The sequence below is a fragment of the Perognathus longimembris genome, chromosome 4 (genome assembly GCF_023159225.1).
Source record: "Perognathus longimembris pacificus isolate PPM17 chromosome 4, ASM2315922v1, whole genome shotgun sequence".
In the NCBI taxonomy this organism is placed as follows: domain Eukaryota; kingdom Metazoa; phylum Chordata; class Mammalia; order Rodentia; family Heteromyidae; genus Perognathus; species Perognathus longimembris.
The window spans coordinates 5293676-5311758 of record NC_063164.1 but is presented as its reverse complement, the minus strand read 5'-3'; the positions used below and the strand labels follow the sequence as shown (position 1 = coordinate 5311758).

The following is an 18083-nucleotide window of genomic DNA, read 5'->3' as shown; positions in this document are numbered from 1 at the left end:
ACTTGGCACTAGTAGACACAGTGTGTTTGATATTATGGATTGATACAGGAAGCTAGTCTTATCCATAAAGAGTAACATTTTCATGGGAACAGACTTTTTTAGTATCTAACAAAGAGAAGGCTTAAACTTCAGTTTCTGGAGATAGTAAATGTTTTCAGTCTTAGGAGTAGAATACATGTGTGGCTAATTGCTTTACCTTCTAGAGCTTTGCGCATGTGTTATAGCAGTACTTTAAATATTGCTGTCACTTAGTGATGGTATGTATACTGTGAGCTCTGGACTTTATTTCATTTCCTCAATTTTTCTCTTTAGGCAAGTTGGTCTATTTGGATATCCTATCAATTAAAGTTTCCTCCTTTATTTCCTATCCATAACTTTGTTTTTCAAATAGTATTATAAAATTCACCTAAAATTTATGTCCTCTCTCACCTCAGATGGCCCTCGCTCTTCAGGCTGGCGGGAACACATGGAGCGCCGTCGGAGGTTTGAGTTTGATTTTCGAGATCGAGATGATGAGCGGGGTTATCGAAGGGTGCGCTCTGGCAGTGGGAGCATAGATGATGACAGGGATAGCTTGCCTGAATGGTGCTTAGAGGATGCTGAAGAAGAAATGGGGACATTTGATTCATCTGGAGCATTCCTTTCTCTAAAAGTAAGCAATTTGTACTTTGTTTTTGCTTTGTTTTGTTTGTGCTGGTACCAGGGCCTTGAACTCAAGGTGTGTTTTTACCTGGTGTGCCTTTTTGCCCAAGGTTGGCCCTCTAGCACTTGTCACATCTCTACTTCTGTCTTTTTGCTGATAAATTGGCAATAAAAGTCTTTTGGGTTTGTCTGGTTAGGCTGGCTTTGACTCTTGATCCTCAGATCTCAGCCTCCTGAGTAGCTGGGATTACTGAGTAGCATGAGCTACTGGTGCCTGGCAAGAAATTTATTTTAAATATCAGGATAGGCACTGACACTATAGCAAAGCCAAATATATTGTTGACCTTCAGCTTTATTTTCTTGCTATAGAAAGTACAGAAAGAACCTATTCCCGAAGAGCAGGAGATGGACTTCCGGCCTGTGGAGGAAGGGGAGGAGTGCTCTGACTCTGAGGGTAGCCATAATGAAGAGGCCAAAGAACCTGATAAGACAAATAAGAAAGAGGGAGAGAAAACAGACAGAGTAGCAGTTGGTAAGACCCATTTTGTCTTTTACCTCCTCCCCCCCTCCCCCCATATCAAACCCACACTTTGTTGAATTAATTTAAGATTACTTTGTGTTCCAGAAGCTAGTGAGGAAACACCCCAAACATCATCTGCTAGACCAGGGTCTCCTTCAGACCATCAGCCTCAAGAAGCACCACAGTGTGAGAGGAAAGATGAACCAAAAACGGAACAGACAGAAAAGGCTGAAGAAGAGAGTCGGACAGAAAACAGTTTACCAGCCAAGGGGCCCAGCAGAGGGGATGGTATGTATTTGTGAGAGTAGACAAGCTAAAGTCACAGGTTTTTATTTTTGCTGCTTGAAACTGCTTCTTGGGGGTCAGTTTTTGGAATAGAATATTTTACCAGTAACCTCAGTCAAGCACATAGGCATCTGTCTTAGAATTCGCCATAGCAGAATTGGAATCTGCAGAGGCACTATTCTAGGCACTTCCTAAGGTCTTATGATACAGCTGCCTTTGACAGCACCTGAAGGTTCAGATTGGATCCTCCATATTTGTTCGATTTCCCCTAACAGACAGTTAACTTCCTTTCTTGTAATGGTATTTCTGTTAACTGTCATCACACTAAAATGTCATTGTTTCAGAAGAGGCTAAAAAGAATAACATAGATGAATCTAGAAGTCAATCACTTTTGCTACAAAATAAGCTTATGATTATATAGCTTCTCCAGTGTTACTATATTTGTTCTGAACTCTTTTTCAGGTAATATACTGTTTATTTCTTTTTGTCTTGGGATGAATATATTTTTATGGGTTTTGTCATTACATTTCACACATGTCTATAATGTTCCATGATGATTTTAAGTATTTTAAAAAGATGTAACACTTGATGTTGAAAGGTTAATTGATAATTTGCCATAAAAATTTATACCTTGTGATGCCTTGTATGATCTTTTATATGTGTCCCTTCATACAGTTTTAGTGCCAGTCTTTTTATCACTTGCTTGCACTCATTCACTAGCCTCAAAATCTTTTAGATCCTGATTTTTACTGTTTTCTGGTTTTTTTTCACTGCTTTCTGTGTTTATGCTTTTTTCTATTCATGAAATTTTCTTCACCCAAATCACCTAATTGATGTTACCATATTTTCTTGTTTCTTAACCAACTAGCACTAACATCTAACACAGTATGACAAAGAATGATTGCTTGTTTTCCCCAATAGACAATGTTGAAAACTTAAACCAAGAATTTCTTTTTATGTTTAGAACACAGTTTATTGGATGAATGAAACAAGCAAGCATGATACACTTTTCTGCGTATCAGGCACTGTATGAACTGTACCTCTTGATATCTGTTTGACATAGTAGTTGCTTCTCAGTTACGATATACCCCAGAATTACTTGGAATGAATATTCTTATATGGACATGCCTGAAGGTCTTATTCCAGGAAATTTTAGGATCTCATCTAGAAACACATATTTTGAGAAAGCTTCATAGATATGCATACAAGGTTGACATTCTAGACCTATAGTCTCTAGGGAAGTGAGTCATGAATAAATAGATCAGAAACCCAGGGCAAAAGAAACCCACAATAGTTCACTATTGGCAGACACTTGCAATCATTCAGGAAGCAAGTAGTCTTTGAACATTCCATGGAATAACAAATACAGTTTGGAGGGGCTGAATCATGAGAGAACATTGCTGTACCAGAAAGCAGTGAAAATCAAATGAAGTGAGACTAATTAAGACACTGGCAAAAGCCAGCTCCTGGACTTACTTAAATATGACATGTGAGATGTTAAAAAGAGACTTATAGGAAATAGGTTGTAACTTAGATTTGGACAGGGTAGAGAGAAGAGTCAAAGATGACTGAGGTGTTTGAGATGATTAAGACGCCCACTGGGGGAGGGGAGAATAAATTCGATTTTGAATGTTTTCTCTGAAGTGTTAATAAGAAGTTAAGTAGAGATAGCCAGAGGACAGTTGTAAATTAGGGACAGGTGGTAGTTAAGGTCCAGGTGGTACGTATCTGTAATCCTAACTCAGGAGGCTCAGATAGGTGTATTGCAAGTTTGGGACCAGCCTATACTACATTGTAAGATCCTGTTTCAACAAATAAACACTTGGTAGACATTAGAAGAAAAGTAGACTGTTACTAGAACAATAGGTTATTCCAGTTTTAGGTGTGGGGATAGGAAAGGAAAACAGAAATCTTTAGAGACAAATAGTATAGTCAGGAGAGCAGAGTGCAGACATATTGAGAAAAGGATAACAAATCAACTTAGAAGTGGGTTAACATCAGATGCTGCAAAGAGACTGGGTCATGAGGATGAGGGAGAGTCACTGAATTTGGCTGCTTTTCATCACTGCATATCTTTGAAAGAGCTGGGATGTATAGGTCGCCTGGCAGTTAGGTAGTAAAGTGGATACTGTTCGTTTAAGCCTGATAAAGAGGAGAATAAAAATTTGGAAAGGCTGTTTGTAATAGAACAAAGTTTTCAAAAGAGAAACTGTAATTGTATCTAGTTACTTCTGCCTCCCGACCTCCACCCTCCTTAAGTGCCTGCATACTAAACATTTAGAACTAGAAACCAAGCTAGCCAAGAGATAACAATTTTTCCTGTTACTGAGAAAAACATCCTGCACTGTTCAGATAGCTTAAATATAAAACATGTAATGTATTGAATTGTGTTAGTTATGACTTAAAAATAGATATGTAAGCAGGATTCTTGAACACATTCTCAATAAAGGCTAGTATGAGATGTGACAGCTTTGAGGTTATTGGGAGTTTGATTAATTTGGAGATAGTAAAGACAGTTCATTAAGAATCCAGATGAGGCTGACTCTTTCTCGCTGAGGGGTCTACCTGTAATTTGGGCAGATGCTCTGTGATATACATAGATCTTGTAGAAAACCTTTGAACTTAACCTTTTGTCCTGTGGACATAATTCTGTCATTTTTAGAATCATTACACTTCTCACGGAATGGCTTCAGTGTTCATGACAGGGTGCACATTTCAAGTTGGGTTCATGTTTAGCAGCTGCCCACCTTGACATGTAAAGTTACCCTTCGTAGAGTCTACATATTTCCAAAGATTTTCATCAGTGTAACTTCTTTCCCTTTAGAAATGGTTCCTGATGTCCAGCAGCCCCTGACACAGCTCCCTCCAGACACAGCCTCTCCTCTTCTTATCCTTCCACCTCCTGTTTCCACTCCTAGTCCTGCCCTGCAGCCAGTTGAGCAACCCGTTGTGGGCGCTCCTGGTATGGGCAGTGTTTCCACAGAGCCAGATGATGAAGAGGGTCTCAAACACTTGGAACAGGTAAATCACATTCATTCTTGTCTCTGCCCAAATGGCCATTAAAAATTGGAAAGGCTTTAATGAATATTCAGATAAAGAACTTTTATACACTAGATTTTAAGTTCTCTAAAAGTTGGGCCATTTAGTATTTTTGTGAGTAATTGTCTTTCAAATAATTTCATGCTCATAAGTTTCTGCTATGTAGTAGCCATTATGTCAGGTTATTTTTTGCTCTTCTGAGATTGCCCTTAGCTGTTTTCTTTTTTCTTTTGGACATTAAGGAATGCCAAAAATGGTGAATACAGCAGCTGTGGATGGTAACTGTTTTCTGAGAGGTTTTTTTTTTGTTGTTGTTATTGTTATTTTTGTTGTGTTTTTGCCTAGCAGGGAAATAGTTATAATGTTATTAATGTCTTAATGTCTCTAGATTTCTCTAATATGTACCATTGTTATAGGCAAAATAATGATAGCTTGCTCTTTTTTTGTTTGTTACTTTTTTGTGATACTGGAGTTTGAACCCAGGGCTTCAAACAATAATAGCTTGTTTTTGTACAAAAGAACTTCTCTTCCCTATGGGATAAGATGGTTAGAAAGCAGGATATGCTGAAGAACAGAAAGGGGTATTATGTTACTAAAACTCATCATAGACTTTAGTTTTAATTGTGTTAGTTGAGGCTTTTGTTCTATTAACCATCATGACTAAACATATAGGGTTTGTTTAGACTTTTTTGAACTGGCTAGCTGCTAAGTAATTTAGAAGCTTGTTAATGTATTGATTAGAAGTCTGGGTTTAAATCCATAAATAGTTTGCATTTCAATCTTAATTTGCTTAATTATTTTGAGACCTTGATGAAACTCGATACCTTTGACTGTATATATGTTTTTAATGGGTTCTCTCACTGTCTATTTTGTGCTATTGTTTGGGAGAGTTAAACTGTTGCCTGCTGTCTTCCTTAGATAGTAACTATCACCAACCAAGTAGTCCTAAGAAGTGGCCATTATTATTATTACATGTCTGTTAAATTAGGTATCAAATTATTTTCAAATATTTTTTCTTCATATTTGTAAGGATAATTTATTCTTTTTTTTTTTTTTTTTTTGGTCCTAGCAAGCTGAGAAGATGGTGGCTTATCTCCAAGACAGTGCACTAGATGATGAGAGACTAGCATCAAAACTGCAAGAACACAGAGCTAAAGGAGTGTCAATGCCACTGATGCATGAAGCAATGCAGAAGTGGTATTATAAAGATCCTCAGGGAGAAATTCAAGGTAAGTTATATTACTTTCTCCTTTACTGCAATGCCTACCATTGCCTCCAAAATGTCTTAGGAAGGGGATTTGTTTAATGTTAAAGTGCATTATAGTGGGGAAAGAAGCCACCAAGCTTTCCTTACAAATATGAAGACAAAATATTTGAAAATAATTTGATACCTAATTTAACAGTGCTGTACTCTCTTTGCTCTCACATCTAGTTGGAGGTATGGTAAGTTACTCATCTTTGTGCATTAGTTTTCCAGACCATTAAAAGGTGATGGCAAGCCAGGAATAATAGTGCTGACCTATAATCTCAGCACTAAGGAGGCTGAGGCAGGAGGATCAAGAGTTCCAGGCCAGCCTGAGCCATATAAGTGAGACTGTCTCAAAAAAAAAAAAAAATGGTAGTAGCAATGTTGGAGGACTTGAATGTTTTACTAATAGAGTACTACTACAAATGTATAAGAAGAAGATAGTACGGTATTAGAAATGAATCTTAAACAGTTTATTCTCCATCTTATCTATTCCTTTGTAGTAATTATTGCTACCTGGCATTGTGTGCATTTGTTCATCGTTTACAGCCCAGCATAATATAAAAACACCTAAGAACAGGGTTTCATGTGTATGTTTGCTTTTAATTAAATTTTTTAGGGGATAGTTACAGCTTTATATGAATTTGTCACTTAGCAAATTTCTCCCAAGAGTAAACTCTTGCAAAACTATAATCCAGTATCATAAGCAGGATATGGTTGTCCATACAGCCCACAACTATTTCCTTTTTATACATACTACCTTACTAATCCTTGGAAACCATTAATCTGTCTTATAGGTGTGCATTTTATAATTTTAGAAGTAATATATAAGTAAATTCTTACAGTATGTAACCTTTTGAAGTTGGCTGTATTCCTTTACCACAATGCTTTGGAGATCTAAGTGATCATATATAATATTAATACTGTTTGTTACTTACTATCAGTAAATAATGCTAGATGATATCAATGTGTTTTAGTTTGTTTGCCCATTTGTCTGTTGAAGAACACGAGTTGTTCAGTTTTTGCCTATTATGAATAAAGCTTGTCTTTGTTCTGATGTCAGAGGAAAAACATGCAGTTTTTCACTTTGAATATATTTGCTGTGAGGTTTTTATATGGCACTTATTATTTCAGAGTAGATTTATTCCTGCTTTTTTCCCAGTGTAAGTGTTGAATTCTGTCAACATTTCTTCTGTATCAATTGAAATAATTATATAGTTTTTCCTTTATTCTATAATACAGTTAGTTATCACCATCCCTCCCTCTGTCTTTCCCTTCCTGTCTTTACCTCCCTCCTCTTTATTCCCCTCTCTTTCCCTCTACCTCCATTTCCTTTCTCTGGTTTGTTGTGATACAGTCTGGTGATACTCCTCCTTCACCTTCCTGAGGCTAGAATTGGAGGCATTTATCACCATGTCTAGTTTACATTGATAAATCCTCATATATATTCATTTTAAGGCTTTATCAACCCTACTCTCTTATAAACCTTTCCCAATCTCTTCTAAACACTTGATATGCTCTTAAAACACAATCTTAATTTTAATTTTAACAACATCTAAAATTCTATGAGGAAGCACTTAGAGCTTGAGCCATGTCTCCAGTCCTTTTGTTTTTCAGATAGGGTCTCATGCTAACTCTGCCCAGCTGGCCTTGGATTTCTTTGTCAAAAATCACGTTTGTATGGGTGTATTTTGTTTTGTTTTGTTTTGTTTTTGCTTTCTCATTCAGTTAACAGATTAAACCACTTGAGCTATACCTCCAGTCTTTTTATTTTCTATTTTGTTGATTTCTGCTTCTTATTCTCTTGTTCTTAGGGATATTTGGTAAGTCAAACTTAGATTATTGACTTAAATAAAAGAAAGTGTATGAGTGTGTGTGTGTGTGTGTGTGTGTGTGTGTAAAATGAGTGCTAGGCTAGCACTCTACCACTGAGTCAGATCCCCAGACCTGATTCCTCTTTTCTCATGTGAGGATTTGATACTGTAACTTTTTCTCTCAGTATCTTTGTCTCCAAAATTTGATGTATATTTTCATTCATTTCTATACATTTGAAACTTTTCTTCTTTTTTAAGCATTTTTATTTTGTAAGTGTGTGGAGATTTTCTTTTCATCTTTTGTTGATATCTAATTTGATTCTGTTTTCTTTTGTGATTTTAAACCAACATACTCTGTATGATTTCGTGTGTGTGTGTGTGTGTGTGTGTGTGTGTGTGTGTGTGTGTGTGTACGTGTACGGCTTGAACTCAGGGCCTGGACACTGTTCCTGAGCTTTTTTGTCAAGGCTGGCATCTAACCACTTGATCCCACAGCTCCACTCCTGCTTTCTGGTGGTTAATTGGATATAAGAATCTCACAGACTGACTTTGAACAGTGATCCTCAGATCTCAGCCTCCTGAGTATCTAGGATTGTAGATGTATTTGCATTACAGCACTGAAATGAAATAAAAACAATAAATAAGACCTACTTCAATATTGTTTCTGTTTTGTTTGTAATTGTTGTAATTTGCCTTCCGAGATAAATTTAGACACTGAATTTTTTTTATGTATTGTTTGGTACTAGGGTTTGAACTCAGTGCCTTGGACGCTCAGCTTTTTTACTCAAGCCTAATGCTCTGTTGATTGAGCCACAATTGCTATTTCCTGTCTTGCTTGTTAATTGGAGATAAGAGTCTCAGATTTTTGCTTGGGCTGGCATCAAACCTTGATCCTTCTATCCCATCCTCCTGAGTAGTTAGGATTACAGATGCACACTATAATTTGTGTGTGTGTGTGCGCGTGTGTGTGTGCGCGTGCGCCAGTCCTGGGGCTTGAACTCAGGGCCTGGGCACTGTCCCTGGCTTTTTTTGCTCAAGGCCAGCACTCTACCATTTGAGCCATAGTTCCACTTCTGGCCTTTTCTCTTTATGTGGTACTGAGGAATTGAACCTACGGCTTCATGCATGATAGGCAAGCACGCTACTGCTAAGCCACATTCCTAGCCCCACTATAATATTTTATATGTAGATCAGACCCAGAGGGTTTTTTTTTTTTTTTTTGCTTCTTCTTTCTTTGTAACTGAAAGGATTCTCATTGCCCTATTGTTTCATTGATGCTCTTATAGGTCCCTTCAATAATCAGGAGATGGCGGAATGGTTTCAGGCGGGCTATTTTACAATGTCTTTACTTGTGAAGAGAGCATGCGATGAAAGCTTCCAGCCTCTTGGTGACATTATGAAAATGTGGGGAAGGGTTCCTTTCTCCCCAGGTCCAGCCCCCCCTCCTCATATGGTAAGTACCTTCCAGCTGGCATTTCTTTTTAAATATAGCAGCACTTGTTTCTCTTTGAAACACAACCTTGTAATTTTACCTATGGAGAATGCAATGATAGTTTATCTGAAGTTAATTCAAGTTACTTCATTCTCTCAGTGAGAGGCTGAATACTGAGCTATAGTGACCTTTTGACTGTGTGTGTACGCGTGCGTGTGTGTGTGTGCGTGTGTGCTTGTCCTGGGGCTTGAACTCAGGGCCTGGGGGTACCAGAGCTTTTTTACTCTAGGCTAGCACTCTACCACTTGAACCGAAGCTCCACCCCTGACTTAATTTTAGCTAGTTAATTGGAGATGAAAGTCTCAAGGACTTTCCTGCCGGGCCCTTCATCCTCATATCTTAGCCTTGTGAGTAGCTAGTATTACGGGCATTAGCCACTGGTTCCTGGCTTGGCTGTTGTCAGAAATGCAAGCAAGTACAAGTGTACAAGTGTGTGCACAGGCGTGCACACACACGCACACACACCAAAAACACACCCCTTTGGTAACTTTCCTGTAGAAGTAGAAAGAAGACCAACATCTTATCCTGACCTATCCACTAATTCCTACTTGGTCTGGTTCCTGCCTTTTCAAAGCTCTTATAGTATTCATTCATTCATTCATTCATTCATCAAAGCTTATATTTTAGCATTTATTTGTTACTTCTTCAACATAATTAGCCTCTGAATTTATTACCACTCGAGTATGCATTTTCCTCCTCTTCCCTCCATTTGTCTCTTATTTTCTGGCTCATAAAGTTCTTAAGTTTGAAGCTCACCCTAAAACAGATGCCATTAGTACTTTGAGAATTTAATTCTTTGGCTAGGGAATCCTTTTCTCTTGATGTTGCTTCTAGCCTCTCCTGGTTTCTGTTCTTTGGAGGTCTCATGTTTCCATCTCCAAATTAAGAGTAAGTAGTGACTGGCCATGGCTAAAGGTAACCTTTAGTCAGAAACATTTAGTGTGAACTCTGATGACTTATCACTAATTTTATATTGAGGTCCTTTGTGGTAAGTTCTTTTTAATTGTTTTTATTATTATAAAGTTGATGTATAGAGAGGTTAAAGTTACATAAGTCAGGTAAAGAGTACATTTCTTTTTGGACAGTGTCACTCCTTCCCTTGCTCTCTCCCAGTGTGCTGCATATGTTCTTAATGAGACGAAGATGAGTAATGCATAGCCTCTATAATCTAGAGAGTTTGTAGGCAGACAGCGGCCCTCATACTTTGCCATGGCTCAGACTCATAGATGAGGAGAATTTTCCTACTTGTTTTATTCTAAAGAAAAACGAGACTACATATTGTTGTTTATAAACTTAACTTACATACCATGTTTGAGCCTTCTCTTCTCTGAAATTTAGTAGGAATTTTATCTTGCATATGTCAGGAGCTGAAAATTCTCACTTGGACCTTGCTTGCTTCTATCCATTTCCAACTTGTGCTGTCACCCAGGGGCTGAGCCCAACTGAGACTCTACTCCAGTAGAAAAACTTTGGAAAGCTCTGTTTCCTGTCAGATAACTAACTACCTCTGCTCTAAGTAGCACTGATAGGAAGAAAGTTATCTTCACGATCAATTGTCCTTGAAACTTCAGCTTTTGTGTGGAAGTTTTAACTCAACACACTGTAGCTTCTCTTCTATGGTATTTTAACGAGAAAAAAAATGTACCTGAAGTTCAGGTTATTTCTACCTTAAGATAATGTATATCATCTTAATGTTTTAACTATCATCAGCATAGAAGAAAGATACCAAATATCTACTCATAATTTGCCTAGGTTTAGTCTGTTCCAACCATATGCTTTTATTTCTGTTATCTTATGATTCATATTTTTCCATTTTGAATTTCTCAGAATCAAAATTCTAACCATATTTTAAATACAAGCTAAAAGTTAGGAGCTTACCACAAGTTAATGGTTGTAACTCATGATGTACTATCAGCAGTAGAAACACTGATTTTTTTGGTTGCAGAGTTGTAGCTTTCAAAATTCTTTTCATATTCTTAACATTTTAAAGATATTTATGTATTGACCTACTGTCTTCTTCATATGCCATTGCAAAGTTTCTTATATAACACTTTTTAAAACCTGTAGATAATTATACTGCTTTCTGTATTATCTCATTTCTGTAAATTCTACATGATCTCCAAATTTAGAAATCACTTTTTAAGACTGGGTGTAATGTGTCATTTTCAGTTATAGTAATATTTCTGGATGGAGCACAATTCCACATGAATAGCTAGGATTATATAGGCATGAGCCACCAGCACCCAGCTTGTTTAGATTTTAAATGTGCAAAAGTTTTTAGTTTGGGAAAAAGGATTGAGTAGTAAGGAGTTGAAGGTTTTAGATTTATTTATTTATTTGAGATAAGCAGACCAAGTAACTTTTATGCCCTTTGCCATTTACTTAATGGTGTTTCTTTCTACATGTACCTCTTTATCAACAGGGGGAATTGGACCAGGAACGCTTGACCAGGCAACAGGAGCTCAGCGCCTTATATCACATGCAGCACCTTCACTATCAGCAGTTCTTATTACAGTAAGAGCACTAGTAGTGCAAGGAGCATGAAATAGATATGCTCCAAGTCACCGTTTACTGTGAGATTTGAAGGCTTCCATGACACTTAGTGATATATTTACGACTATACACTCTAATTTGACAATATTTGTAATTTTCAAGGTCTTTGATAACTAAAGAAACAACAGCTTTTAGCACTAAGTGCTTTCTGAGCGGCTCAACTTTAAATGGCACAGAGAAAACACATAAGTGAGAAGATGGAATGTTAGGAATGGTGTGAAATGATGGTCACTATGTTCTTTGTCCCTTTTAGTCCCTATCCCTTTATTATCAATATTAAAGTGTGTGTGTGTGTGTGTGTGTGTGTGTGTGTGTGTGTCTGTCTCTACATAAGAGGTGTCTGTGCTTGTCCTCTACCCTAAAACTTGCATATGAGTTGAGTTCTATTTGGAGTAAATCACAGGATTTTCTCTGTGACTACTATTGTGAAAAATTATGAGATGTTTGATTGCTATCTTTAAGGGTGATATTTGGGGATGATTTACTGAACTTTGTTTTTGTTGTGTCAGTCAGATAAAATAATTGTACATATATGTCACCTTTTTTTTTTTTGAAGACAACAGTATGCACAGGCTTTGAATCAACAACAGAAAACTACTTTGCCAACCCAGCAACAGCAACAATTAGCTCTTCTTCTCCAGCAGTTCCAGGCTCTGAAGATGAGGTTGGTAGTGATTCCATAATGTTGCCACATTGTGTGTGTGTGTTTGTGTGTGTGTGCTTGTGCCTGTGCCTAAAAAAGGCAAATTTGGTATAGTGTGAAGATTCTAGTATCAGAATATCCACAGGTAACATACCTGCATATTGTATATTAAAACAATATGATCTAAAAAATGGTTTAGCTAAAGGTAGACATTTAGCTAAAAGTAGACATATTTTCTTGTGTGCCAGTCCTGGCATGAACTCAGGACCCTGGGGCACTGTCAGTGAGCCTTTTTGTTTGCTTGTTTGAGGAGACAGGGCCCAAGGCTAGTGCTCTACCACTTGAGCCACACGTCTACTTCTGGCTTTTTGGTGGTTAGTTGGATATAAGAGTCTCACAGACCTATTGCCTGGGCTGGCTTGGAACTGTGATCCTCAGATCTCATCCTCCTGGCTAACTAGGATTGTAGGCATGAGCTACCTCTGCAGGCCTAGAGAATACATTTTGAATACTAAGGAAAGAGTAATTAGAGCACTTGAGAAGCATTAGAAACTCATAGAGCTGGTAGCAGAAGAATTATGCCCTAAGTGTTTAATTTCTTGTTTACCTGTTAATCTCAAAAAAGGTTAATAATGCTGTGTAGGGTGTGACTTTTCAAGAATTTTCAAAGCATTAACATAGATCTTTAGAAAAGGTAGATATGGGGATAGTGTTAAGTTTCTGCTGTTTCAGACTATCATTCAGGATATTTGCCTTAGCTCCTAAAGATGTGTGTTACTGCTCCTAGAAGTGTGGTGTTGCATTTAATCAAAAGTGATTTTCAGGGCTGGGAATATGGCCTAGTGGCAAGAGTGCTTGCCTGGTATACATGAAGTCCTGGTTTCGATTCCCCAGCACCACGTATATAGAAAATAGCCAGAAGTGGCGCTGTGGTTCAAGTGGTAAAGTGCTAGCCTTGAGCAAAAAGAAGCCAGGGACAGTGCTCAGGCCCTGAGTCCAAGGCCCAGGACTGGGTGGTGGTGGGGGGGGGGAGTGATTTTCATTTCTCCTTAGAGCCCTAACCCATGTATACAAACTAGAATTCATAAAGGCAAAAGAATCTGTCTAACCTAACACAAAACTCTAGAGGAAAATAATACAATGCAAAATTTTTGCTTTTCCATTACAACATGTTTTCCCATGACTATTATTGAGATAATCTGGATTTCTTTAAGAAACCGGTATGGCCATCATTTAGAAGTAAATATTTGTGTGTTGGAGGCATGGCTTAGGTGATAGAGCACCAGCCAGTGAGTGAAAGCAAGCATAGGTAGCTAGTTTGAGTCCCGGTCTTGAACAAGAAAAAGAGATGATCACTGCTTCTAATTTCATTCTCCTAATTGCTTTCAGTGTTAGGTCTTATTTAAAATAATGAAAGTTTTCTGACCAAAAACTGAAGACTGACCTACCAGTAATTTAGAGATTCTCTTTGTCTTATTTTTGCAAGTAACAAGAACACATTCTTATTCTTTTTCCCTTTTGCAGAATATCTGATCAGAACATCATTCCCTCGGTAACTAGGTCTGTGTCAGTGCCAGATACTGGCTCTATATGGGAGCTTCAGCCAGCTGCTTCACAACCCACAGGTAAACGCTTGGATTTGCCTTTGGTATACACCCAAGGATTTAGACCATAACAACAGTTTTATGATTCAATTGAAAATGTATCCAATTTTTAATAGATCTAAGAAAAAGATTGCATACATATGTTGAAATACTTTACAACTGTTAAAAATTATTTACTATATGTTTATTGGTTTATTGAATATTTTGAGCCAGTTTCTCTTTTTTAAAATGTTAAGGCAATGTGAAAAAAGTAGTTTTCTTCTATAGTATTGGGATAAATGAAGGTCCTAGTAAATGCTAAACAAGTACTTTACTAAGTCAGTACCTCCAGCCCTAGAGAAGTCTGTTTATCTCTTCAGTCATGATGTGGGGTGAGAGGAAGCAGAAGTGAAAACATAAGTAACAATAATCTCTCCTTTTGTGCTGGTACTGAAACCTAACTTGGTCCTTGCCATCTTACTTGGCTTTTCCCCCTCAAAACTAATGCTCTTAACACTTGAGCCACATCTCCACTTCCATGGTCTCTCCTTTTGAATTAAAGATCGAGACATACGTTAATTAACACTACAGATTCTCAGTAATTTGAGGAAGAGAAAAGCCTGTTTTGAAGTGAATACCTTTATTTGTTTTCTAATCTTTGAAAAGTTACAAGTCATTAAGAAGAGATAATTGAGTTTGAAGATTCTCAGGAACCTTAAACAGAATTTTCTGAGGTGTGTTGGGCCAACAACCCATAGTTCTCTTAACATTGATTCTGAAGGTTATGACAGTTGGACTTATACGTATTATATATAAATTATGTATACATATTATGTGTAGTTTTTTTCCTGGTATTCATTTATCATTAGGATGTTAAAATATTCTCTGGTGTTATAATTCTTAGGTAGTTTATTAAGTAATTTTTCTTTCAGCTTGTATTCATCTAAGGTCCTTAAAATAGTCCATAGATTTCATTTTATTTTGGGGGCTTGAACTCAGGGCCTAGGTGCTGTTCTTGAGCATCCCTGCTCAAGGCTAGTGATCTACCAATTTGAGCCTCAGTTCCACTTCTGGTTTTCTGGTGGTTAATTGGAGATAAGAGTCTCACGGATTTTCCTGCCTGGGCAGGAAAGGCTTTGAACCTCGATCCTCAGATCTCAGCCTCCTGAGTAGGTAGGATTACATCTGTGAGCTACCATTGCTAGGTAGGCCATAGATTTTATTCAGACAACATTTAATAGTCCAGAAATAGATTATAGTAGAAATGTACAAAACAGAGACTGTTGAAAACAAGTTCAGTGGAAATAAGTACCCTTAGAAGCTTTTATTTGTTTATTTACTTGTCTTATCCTGTGTTGACTCTTAGACAAGCCAGAAAAAATGTTTTTTGTAGTACCTAGATAGTTTTCTCATAATTATTCCCAGCTCTATAATGTACATGCTGTCGTCTTCTTCTTCTTCTTTTTTTTTTCTCACCAGTCCTGGAGCTTGAATCAGGGCCTGAGCACTGTTTCTGGCTTCTTTTTGCTCAAGGCTAGAACTCTGCCACTTGAGCCACAGCGCCACTTCCAGCCCTTTCTGTTTATGTGGTGCTGAGGAATCCAACCCAGGGCTTCATGCATGCTAGATAAGCCCTTTACCCATAAGCCATATTCCCAGCCCCCACATGCTATCTTCTTATTAGGATGACATTTACACTTTTAACCATTTTTAAGTGAATTAGCTACAGTGGCAGCTAATACATTATGTTGAGCAACTGCCCAATATGCTGGAGTTGAAATCCTGGATTTGTGACATGTTCAACAGGTGCCCTCATTATTTTACGTTTTTGTGTGTGTGTATCTGAAAAGATGAGCATATGAACAAGCGTTATTAGGCTTTTCAAGGATGGAATCAGTTTCCCAGTGAAAGCCTCATACTTCCTTTCTTCTGTTTCTAGATTTTTTTTGTCAGACCTGGGGCTTGAACTCAGGGTCTGAGTACTGTTCCTGGCTTCCTTTTGCTCAAGGCTAGCACTCTTACCACTTGAGCCACAGTGCCACTTCCTGCTTTTAATCTCTTTTTGTGGTGCTGAGGAATTGAACCCAGGGCTTCGTGCATGCTAGACAAGCACTCTACCACTAAGCCACATTCCCTGCCCACTTCCTTTCTTCTGGATGTACTAATATGGGTAGGAACTACAGCCTACTTATTGTTCCGTCTACTTAAAAACTTAACAGCTGAGTGACACATCTCTGTAATTCCAGTACTCAAGGAGGCTGAAGCTGGAAAATCTTGAGGCTGATGCCAGCCAGAGCTACATAGCAAGAATCTGTAATAAAAAAGCAAAATGCTGGGTGCTAGGCTTTGATCTGAGCAACATGATTTGAAAGCAGCCGGGGTAGTAAAATCTGTGAGACTTTTTCCTCCAAAAAGCTTCAAGTGGAGCTGTGGCTCAAAGTGTTAGAGCCGTAAGAGCTCAGGGTCAGCACCCAAACCCTGAGTTCAAGCCCCCAGGACCAGCACCAAAACAAAATAAACAAAAACATGAGCCACATGCCAGTGGCTCATGCCTTTAATCCTAGCTACTCAGTAGGCTGAGACCTTTTCCTGTCCAGGTTCTAAGTTGAAGACTCAGAACTAGTGTGCATATACACACATAACACACACACAAAACCAAGGTTTACGATGTGGCTTATTCAGGCCAAAGAAGGCTTTTTTTCCAGTATGCCACGCATGTAATCTCTCACTTCCATTGTTTTTACCCTTGTTTACAGTTTGGGAAGGCAGTAGCGTGTGGGATCTTCCCCTGGACACTACAACGCCGGGCCCTGCCCTAGAACAGCTTCAGCAGCTGGAGAAGGCCAAAGCTGCAAAGGTCTGAAGCTCATTCTTTCATGGTGGGGCACAACTCACAGTTGCAAACACAACGCACAGTTGTGTTTACTAACCTCCCTCTCTCTGTCTCTGTCTCTGTTTCTGTCTCTGTCTCTGTCTCTCTGTCTCTCTCTCTCTCTCTGTCTCTCTCTCTCTCTCTGGCCAGCTATAAAGTTGCCTTTTGGTTTACTATTTACGTGGTGTAGGTGCATTTAAAAAATCTATCACTCTGCCATTTTTTCCTTAAAAGACCTCAAAATAGAATTAAAATTAATGTGTAAATGTTGGTTGATGTGTTTATTGATCATGGCCATATAAATAGTTGTATTATTTATATGTATTATGAACCTTTGTATAAGTACTAACACCAAGAAAATGCCCACTATATTTTTAGCTCATGATATGACTTGAGGTCCCATACTGAACCTTTATGGTCATTTTCTAGCATCTCCATGTATGAAACTGAAGCTTAGTACTATCATACCTTGTGCTCCATTCACATTTTCTGGAGGAACTAGAATCCTGAATTTTGGTTTTAATATCTGCCAAAAAATAATGTCTATACTGACATGGTATAATGATAATGATTGCTGGATTCTCATGCCTCCAAGAGAGCCTTATTATACTTTTACACTCAATGTGTTTATTCCCTAAGGTAGTAACAGTCCCCTTAGAGTACTCAGAATGTAGAAAGGTCCGTGATTAGGCCATCTCATTAATGATTCATAAGGTTTGAGCATCAGCACTGGAAACACAAAAGTAAGAAAAGACTGGCTCATTCAGCAGTTTTCAGTCTGAGGGTAGAAGGAGGAAAAGCACAGGGACACAGCCATGCAGCAGTTACAGTGACAGAGTGAGGAAGACTACTCAGTCCAGCTAGCCAGTGGAGAGGTAGGTAGCTGACACTTTTGACCAGCTATGATTCCTAAGTAACTTTCATCGGAACAACAGTGGTATAAAGTGAAAACTAAATTACAGTTTAAGGTAATAGTATCAATAAAGGCTTAGAAGTATGAGAACAAGTTGAACTCATGGAACAGCTAAATAATTGGGTCTGGCTTGGAATTACTGTGCATTTGAGAAACGAAAAAATGAAGGAAGAGACTGAAGAAGGTGTGGCAGGCCAGTTATGAGGATTTTTGTGGTTATCACATCAAGAAATTAGCACTTACTTTTAGAATGGGGTGCTATTAAATGTAAGCCTAGAAGTAATGTTTTTCATGGTGATTGTGTTGAGCTAAGGAACTTGGACCTAGCTAGATGTGTGGAAACTAGATTCAGCAACAATGAGGCTGATCATAGCTGAGTTACTTCCTGACAGCTTTACTACATAGGTGCTAATACCTTATAGCCACCACTATTATATCTACTGTCAGAAAAATCCTTTGTAATGATGAGCAAAGAAGTACC

At 38.1% G+C, this 18083-nt stretch overlaps 1 protein-coding gene across 4 annotated transcripts in view; it reads left to right on the top strand.

Annotated features, from left to right (window-relative positions):
• The window catches only part of Gigyf2 (GRB10 interacting GYF protein 2), a 135563-nt gene that overhangs the window by 91582 nt on the left and 25898 nt on the right, over nt 1-18083 (top strand). For 3 of the 4 annotated variants that reach the window (XM_048344514.1, XM_048344513.1, XM_048344511.1), the window contains 10 exons: nt 435-652; nt 1012-1174; nt 1268-1450; nt 4272-4468; nt 5556-5715; nt 8833-8999; nt 11461-11552; nt 12148-12255; nt 13759-13859; nt 16574-16674. In XM_048344514.1, the coding sequence (XP_048200471.1) occupies nt 435-652; nt 1012-1174; nt 1268-1450; nt 4272-4468; nt 5556-5715; nt 8833-8999; nt 11461-11552; nt 12148-12255; nt 13759-13859; nt 16574-16674 (1490 nt within the window). The remainder of the gene's footprint in view (nt 1-434; nt 653-1011; nt 1175-1267; nt 1451-4271; nt 4469-5555; nt 5716-8832; nt 9000-11460; nt 11553-12147; nt 12256-13758; nt 13860-16573; nt 16675-18083) is intronic. The other variant, XM_048344512.1, reaches the window with a different exon arrangement.